The 8,912-nt window shown below is 34.2% G+C and overlaps 1 protein-coding gene across 1 annotated transcript; it reads right to left on the reverse strand.

Moving 5' to 3' along the window:
* Positions 1 to 6,860: 6,860 nt before the first annotated feature.
* On the reverse strand, positions 6,861 to 8,216 carry LOC145672586 (uncharacterized). Its single transcript, XM_081741746.1, has one exon. It carries the CDS (start codon positions 8,214 to 8,216, stop codon positions 6,861 to 6,863), a length of 1,356 nt encoding a protein of 451 aa, XP_081597872.1.
* Between the last annotated feature and the right edge of the window lie 696 nt (positions 8,217 to 8,912).

Genomic DNA, 8,912 nt, shown 5'->3' on the forward strand with positions numbered 1-8,912 from the left:
TAGCCCTGACCCGTCTCGAATGTAAAATGTTAATTCTCATGTTATTTTATTTGTTTTAGAAACGAGATGAGAAACTCCTCTTCTCGTGAGCAACATTAAACCAAACCGAAATATTCTTTCCAAATGTCACGTTTCTCCTTGTAATGGTATGACCTGAGCGATAATTTAGCTTCTAGCTTTTAATCTTCTACGAGATAATAATAATTATTATTATTACTATTATTATTCCTGAAGATTTGATAGTTCAAGTATTGAAACATCCGAGTATTCAAATATCTGAATATAATAAAACGTATGTTATCGCTGATCAATCGCCATCAAAAATTCTAAAGTAAAAAAAAAAAAAAAAATGGAACGTGCATTCGCAGAAGCACCTTGACCACTGAACCGCGATCGCTACGCTGTAAACAATCCGTCTTTAGTCTGGTTACGTTAGGTTTCTTTGTCTCCGCTTGCAAACTTGTATGTTATATTTTTCGATTCAAAATGTCTTTCGTATTTCTTTTATGAAGTCGGCAAAGTTTATATTAATAACTAGAGTTTTTCTTACACCACTGGTTCACAAGTTTCCTTCTTTCTCCACACGAAACTACAAATATGACAGATTGAATTCTCATACTCCCCATTTCTTTCAAAGCAGTCGCCATTACCTGGTCAAAGACTTATTTTCGCCACGATTCATATTAACCAAAATAAATTCATTTTTCGGAAGCGGAACTTTCACTTTCCGGATTTCGCAAAATTATGGAATTCAGTTACACTCCGGAATTCAGAAGAATTTCGGAACTCGGAAAGAATCCGGAATTTAGAAAATTCCGGAATTGAGAAAAACTCCGACTTTCGAAAAAATCCGGATTTTCCGAATTCCGGAATGTTAACGAAATCAGAAATTTCTAAATTCCGGATTTTTCCGAATTCCGAAATTATTACAAAATTGGAATTTTCCGAATTCCGGAATTCGTCCGGCTATACTTTCGGGAGTCCGAAAACTAATAATTCCGGAACGGGCTATCCCTAGTTTATACACAACCTTTCAGAACACTAAGCTAGTAGCTGTCTACAAACAAACAAGTAATGCAAAGCATGTTGTCTACTGCAATACGTCATGTATTAAAATCCGACACCATGACCCTTTTATATGAAGAGCATGTAGGTCTAAATACCTCATGTATTACATATAATGTAGGTTTTACTCTTCCAGCAAAGAAGAAACATGTGATCATAGTATACAACCCACAGAAGTGATAGCTGGCAATACAGTGGTCGTAATCCCTAACGACACAGGAAATGAGCGATGCCATCGCCGCTGGTCTAGAGGCTAGCACGTGAGCCTTGGGTGTATGGAGTCTCGGGTTCGATTCTCGGCGGGAGAGCATCTATCATTTTTAACTGTTCTCGATGTTTCTGTGTTCGTGTCCCTGTCGTTATAACTTATTAGAAAAAGCAAGTTAAACGAGTGAAGCAAGTAAAATTAGCAATAAGTAAGTTACTGAAACGCGTTCGGTGAGTCAGTTAAAAAAAATAGTGGACAAAGCACTAGCTTTTCGCGCCGTCCATGCGAGTTCGAATCAATCTGGGCTTGATTTTTTATCCATTTGAGAGAAAGTATTGTTTCTTTTCGCTACAGAATGGATTTTCTCTTTGGTTTCATGTCAAACATGCTCACGTAATGAAAAGACGCTGTAGATAATAATAATAATATTATAATGATAATAATAATAATAATAATAATAATAATAATAATAATAATAATAATAATAATAATAATAATAATAATAATAATAATAATAATATGAAATATTAGTAGCTAACTCGTGTGTGTATTTCGACAATATAATTTTATATTATTATGTGAAAATAAGTAAGGCTGGCTGGCGCCCGCCTCCCTAATTTTTTCGATGCGCCTTATGGGTCCACGGTGTCCAACGTTGGTCCCATCCCACTATCACCTCCTGTTTTCTCGATATAAGCTATCGACATTTTGCCTAAAGAGGGCTCTGCCGTGGCCCCATGAGTACCCATGACAATGACTCTTCGTTCATTTTGCATTGAAATCGCTTACTTTTCTGAGTACTATGAGTGCATACTGTCCAACGTTGGTCCCATCGCTCTACAGTTTCCCGTTCTCTCGATATAAATTGCTAATATTTTGTTTGTAAGGGAGATATGGCGTTACAATCATTACGTTTGAAGAAGAACTGAGGAAGATATTGCCTTGCCACAAACAACACCTATTATTATTATTATTATTATTATTATTATTATTATTATTATTATTATTATTATTATTATTATTATTATTATTATTATTATTATTATTGTTGTTGTTGTTGTTGTTGTTGTTTTACTTACCACTAATGTTGCCTACCTTTATTTGCAATGCAATGTGTTACTAAAAAGCAAATCAAATAACACGTTACACAAGTTACTTCACTTTCAATGTGTAATTTCATATCATCAGTAACAATCATCTTGTTCCAATAGGAAGATAACCCCCTCCTGCTAAAAAAAAAAAAAAAAACTGACCGTAGCGAAAGGACGTGAACCTTCTTTAGGCGATTAATCGGGTCCAATATTTCAATAAGTTTCTGCACACAAATATTTCAGTAAAAGAGGAAAATTTATTCAAACTTTCTGAATACCTATTTATGGGCGAAATTTGGTTCCCTTGGAACTTTTTAAGAGTTTGAAGGGCCACCATTTTGAACATTTTCATCTGATTATTCTGGTTAACGAACTCATCAAGATATTTCAACAATTAATGTTTGTGCCAAGTTTCGTCTCAATCCGCTGAAAATTAGGGTGGTTATTGGATTCACAAATAGCGTTATATATATACAAATAGATAGATAAATAGACACACAGAGGGAGAGAGAAAAAGTGTTTTTCTCCCTTCTCGCACCTGTGGTGCGTCAGAGCTAAACCGGGCCCCTTTGCAAAACGTATTGACGAGCCTAACCTAAACACAAGCCTCTTACTTGCTAACGTAGAAACGTGGTCGGGAGGTGTAAGGCATGTAGAAATTGTATTTTTAGTAACCATGAGTATGGTCGACTTCCATGTTTTTCCTTTTACTTTTTGCAGCTACTTCGGAACGTTCAATTTTTATTCTTTACTAATTGCAAATATGAGGAATTCTTTACTAATTGTGTTTACATTCAAAATATGAGGAATTTTGGTGGCATTTGTTCGGTTATTCTTCTCTTTCGAAATGAAGACAAGAACAAAAGCAATACGCAAAGACAAAAAGTATTATCAGTACTAAACATACCAATAATAATTGCTACGAAAAACTAAATACGACCTCTTTTACCATCTCTCATGAGTTGTATGTATTATTAACAAAAATTTTTAAAATGTCCTTGCCGAGGATTCGAACTTAGGTCCTTTGCATTTGTAAGCCAGCACCTTAACCACTACACCAAGATCATGGCATGGTGACCGTTTAGTTGTCGGCGTATTTGTTGTATTTGTGTTTTATGTTCCCACTTCGACAATTTTTACTCTTTTTTTGTAAGTTTAACAGCTGTTTCTGGCTTTCTCTTTCGGTGTCGTCCTTTATTTACACAATGCACTATTCGTATTCACAGCTTGTGCCCCTCTGCAATATCTTATTCAGATTAAGCTTTTCTTTTTGCCCCTCAGTAAACATTTGATTGATTTAATTCTCATACTCTCCACGGATGGAGCGCAGGAATGCCAGACTCGAAAAATAGGTGTACATTTACTTTCCTGACAGATCATACATACATGATGGAGCTCACGCGCACTTCAGTATGAAGAGGATGAATCAGGCGTGACGGTCCAGTACTGGCCTGCCCGATCTGCGGACCTGAATCCACTGGATTTTTATCTTTGGTTACACATGAAAAACATCGTGTATACAGCTTCAGTTAGCAATGTCATCTTGGAACAGCATATCCATTACACCTGTGCAACTGTATGTTATGACTCAGATATCTTCGAATGGGTTCACCAATCCATGATCTGGTTATCATACATACACCATTGTCCATGGCGGACACTTTGAACATTTTCTGTTATCTGGCTGATGGACTTAAGTTCGTGTCGGGCTTCGCTTCGACCCTCGGTAACTCTGTCAATATGTCCAATATCCTACATGTCCAGAGGATCTTTTTTGCTTATCACGATGTCAGGAATCAGCCCCCTGGCATTCGTTATATTAAGTTACTCATTGTGTATGTTTGTGTGTATCCTTCACCATTACTGTGGAACGCTCGAGCATTTTCAACTAGAGTTCATACTCATATCGCTTACAATCTGAAAATATACTGAAAGTGTGTGTAAGACGGAACTAGTAAACCTAGCAGTGATAATAGGATGGGTAGCTCTTAGCAAATTAATATAAATCAATGTTGAGTGCTTGCACAACCGGGGTAATATTTTCATAGAAAGACCTACTCTAGATGAAGATGTGTACAAATACTTTCCACAATCATTTAACTCTTCGTGCGACAAATCGGCATCTCAAAGAGTGATATCTCCAAAGCAGTTTTCATCATTATTTATTCTATTCAGGTTTCTATTTTCAAATATTTCGAATAAACATATATCTTTCCTGTGCGAAAACATATATTTATTTAATAATCTGAACTGGAATTGATAGGGGGAGCAAAAAGAGCGTTTCTCGTCGTTGTTTCTTCCACTTAGTGCTGTATTTAAAAAGATTTTGCATAAAAATTATTCTTTCAAACGACAAAGAAAGCGTATTTTAGGTAGCTGACAATGCAACTTGTGTTATGTGACAGATCATACGAATCAGTATTAGGTTATAATGTTGAGAAGTAAATAATTAGAATTAACTTTCAATAAAACACATGACATTTATTTACAATGTGCCATTAAGTTTAAAAGTCTTCAAGTGACATTACAATCTTTTAGCTTTTCAGAGAGCTTTTCAACTGTATAAATCAATTTGTTTATTATATAACTATTTTTCCATAGTTCAGTTTCCATAATTCATCCACAATTTCATAGATCTTACCCATATAAGCATACTTAGATTAATATGTTCCAAAATACGTAGGTGTTAGTCATAACACTACCTCTTTCCAGCAATAGGCCAGTAATTGAAAGTCCGAATACGGAAAAAATGGTGGAAAGCTGGAACAAGTTTTATTTCCTTTATGTAAATATACGTAACAACATACGAATTTTGCACCACTCTACCATCCCGGATTTGGCCCCATCTTGGAAAAATTGCGTCAAAAATTAATTTTTTGGTAAATATCTTGAATATAAAGCATTTTAGAGTAAAACATGTTATTACAAAAAAATAATCTACATTAAATTCTCTACAAGAAATGTTCTCTTTATTTTTTTCTCTAGGATGCACCGTTTATATGTTATAGGCGTGGCAAATTACGCATTTTTATTTCAGTATCGCTTTGCAGCAGAACCTTAACGAAAATTTTCTGGTACTATTTTGTTTTAGTGACTTTTTATATAAAATATAAATTAATATATTTTCATTCATTGCAGGTATGACTAAGGATAAGTAATCAGGTCTATTGGATCATCTGTGTTCAATATTCCAGCTGAAAAATGCTTTATCTGTGAGAAACTTCTCGGTGATGGTGTAACATGCATAGTAAAAGAAAACGGACTGAAAACATTAGTAGACTGCAGTATTAAAGTGAAAGATGGAAACGAATGTCAACTTAAGGGACTGAGAAGTGTTACACTTCATGAAAAAGGTAGAAAAACGAAAAGTAGCAAAGCGTTGCTATCACAACGCACTTCATCACCTACTCCGATAACCCTTAGGTGAGAAGTACTAAGATTTAATTTTCAAGAAGCCTGCCTGTTTTGTAGACAATGTATATCAGATGAATTTTTAAAGAGACAGAGTAAAAAACTTGTGATTGAGCGTGAGAGTGTACATCGCATCGAAACCATTCAAGTTAAAGATTCTATTATGGAAGCAGCCGACAGAAGAGATGACGACTGGGGCAAAGAAGTTAGTATTAGGTTCAGTATTAACTTTTTGGATTAGCAATGTTCATGATTTAGTTGCTGCTGAAGCCAGGTGCCATTCCTCATGCACGAAAAAGTTCTACAAGATTTCTTCTGGAAGGAAACTTGGTCGTCCGAAAGATACTGTTTCAGATGCCATGGCTTATGCTTTTAACAACCTTGAAGCTAATAAGGAAGAGTGCTAATTTTCATTCAGTGAAATTTTTGAAGATTATAATGATGCACTGCCAACTTGAAAAACAATAAGAACTAAACCGAATGAAAATTACTAAACTGAAGGGTTGATCTCAGGAACAATATTATATCAGATATTAGAATTATTGAACCTGATTTAGATTGTTTTACTCTATAATTCTAAATATAAACATTGTCTATTCGCTAGAAGCTAAAGAACACTTGAGAACTATGGATATAGCGACAAATTGTCATTAATAACAAATACTGGTTGATGTCCATTTGTAGTAGAATCTTCAATCCATTATAAAGTATATTATTTTTTTTTATAAATTAGCTAGATATTTTCAATATCATGTAAGATTGTTCCTTGTCAAAGAGTTTAGGTGAAAGACTGATGTAATTCTACTTATGGTATTTACCATTTAGCTAAAAGGAAAGTAATGCTTATTTCATTAGCAAAATTAAATCAAAGCAATTAATTGTCATTTGCGAATTGAAATTGCATATACTAAGTAGAGTTCGGTATAACTGAATCAAAAGACATGTGCCAATTTTCCAACGTTTACTTCATAAATAATAAATATTTAAAATAATTAATAAATATTGGCTTCTTGATAGCTTCGTAATATTTCCCAATATTGCCTCAGAATTTTATTTCTAACATCCACTCTTTCAAATGTACTAATCTATCCATGACATTCATTTTCATTATGAGTCCCCTGAAAATATTTCAGACCTCTGAATGTTTTAGTAATTTTCCTCATAAACTCAATTATATTTACAACGTTCATTGTGAGTTCACAACTGAACAGAATTGCACTCAATAATAGACCAATGCACAAAATGTAGAACGCTGTTTGCAGATGACTTAAAGTAAGAACCATAAATTTCTCCTGAGACAATATCAATGGATTTGTAAATTCCCGAGCGAAGTCATTTAACCACTTCTCTACTAAACCAGCTTCCGTCGCTTGTCGAATAATAGCATTCCATCTAGGTAAGTATGGAGAATTCTTAGGGACTGCGAAACAATTTATTACTTGGTGAATTCTTTCTTTGGCAATGTGAAACAATGATTCACCCTTGTCGTCAATCATTATATGCATGTAGTATGTTAATATTGTTCCTTCTGACACATATGCAGAGTTCCGATCACACGAAACACGAGACATAGCTTCGGAATACACATCAACAACTTCAGTTCTGGAACCTAGTGCCCTCAAAGCTAGATTTGGTGAGTTTTGAATTGAAGATAGGAATCCCGATGGACTAATAATATATAGATCTGAATCTGCAATCTGTTGAAAAGAATCTAATTGAGGTAATTGCCTTGGTTTTGTCATAAAACTTATTAGCGCTCCACGATAAAGAGTGTCTATAACCAAGGTAAAGAAAATAAATAATATGAGAACGATTCTCAACTGACTCACTTTTGGAAGACGAGGAATAGAAATGGATAGAAAAACTGAAAAGAGTTCCATCACGTTAAAATTATCTCTAGGATTTCTTCTGAAAATTTTATGTAAGAAATTATGAACAGTGATGAACATTGAGGAAAAAATTATAACAGTTGCAATAAGATTCCACAAACCTCTGCTAAATGGTTGTATCAAATTTTTCCACTGCGGGATGTGGGGTGTTACTGGAACAGCAAAAGTCATATCATCAACTACAACAGGCAATGTAAAATCAACAACTTGATTTCGTTGATAGGTTTGAGTTACATCTGAGGGACCAACATCTACGTGGCCATATAACACATCACCTACAATACCACTCCATGTGTTGTTATGTGAAATGTAGTAACCAGCAATGCATTCTTCTCGGAATATGTGATCGATTATAGTAAAATTCATCAATTTGCTTTGAGTTTCAAGCATCTTTGCAAAATTACCTTCAAATGTTTTTAAGGAATCATTAAATCGGGTGAAATAAGGAGGTATATCGATCCAGGATATTCTTATAGGATAGCCACATAAGTTGGTGGTTTTATCTTCAAATAAATCAAGGTTTTCCAATGCATTTAAAGCAGGTTCTTTCATATTGTGATATATAACTTTACGTCCACAAAATGGATTATATTCCACAAGGGCAATACATTGTTTAAAATTCGGTATCTTAAGACAGATCTGACATTTTGGTTTCACAGCTATTATGTGCATGTGCACCAATTTAAGTTCTCTCCAAAATATATTGAATACACTTTGAAAATTAATAAGTTCGGTTGAGTCATGATAAACAATAAGTAAGAAATGCCCCCTTGAATTCCAATATATAAACTTCTGTAGATATGGCAAATACCTATAAAATCCATCTAGGTTCCTAATATATATTATAAATGCATCTCCTTTTCCCAAATGTTGTGATGGTGATAATAGTTCTTGTCGAAACATGGACTTACTTGAAACAAGTGAAATCAACACAACATGCTTCAGTATTAAATTTTCAAGTTTTATCAAGATTGTTTCTGAGAATTCAACCATTGCTTGCTCCACATCGAAGACTACAACAAAATTACTTTTCATGAAGTATGTTCTGCAGATGTCATATATTATTCTTTCCAATATTTGAAGTACATTTGTTGTGTTCTTTTCTGGTTGTATCAAAGGATGATATCCATCGATTGATGTAAATAATAATAAAAATGTAAACTTAAACCAAAAATTCATGATCAGAGTATCCATTCTGCAAAGAATATCAATTGAACATATTAATGGTAATTTCCTTGTGGAAGCTTT

Source organism: Thermobia domestica, chromosome 16, assembly GCF_964235325.1.
Source record: "Thermobia domestica chromosome 16, izTheDome1.hap1.1, whole genome shotgun sequence".
NCBI lineage: Eukaryota > Metazoa > Arthropoda > Insecta > Zygentoma > Lepismatidae > Thermobia > Thermobia domestica.

What these genes read in the sequence shown, in the direction of transcription:
- LOC145672586 (XM_081741746.1), bottom strand. Translation starts at nt 8,216, where the DNA reads ATGAAAGAACCTGCTTTAAATGCATTGGAAAACCTTGATTTATTTGAA.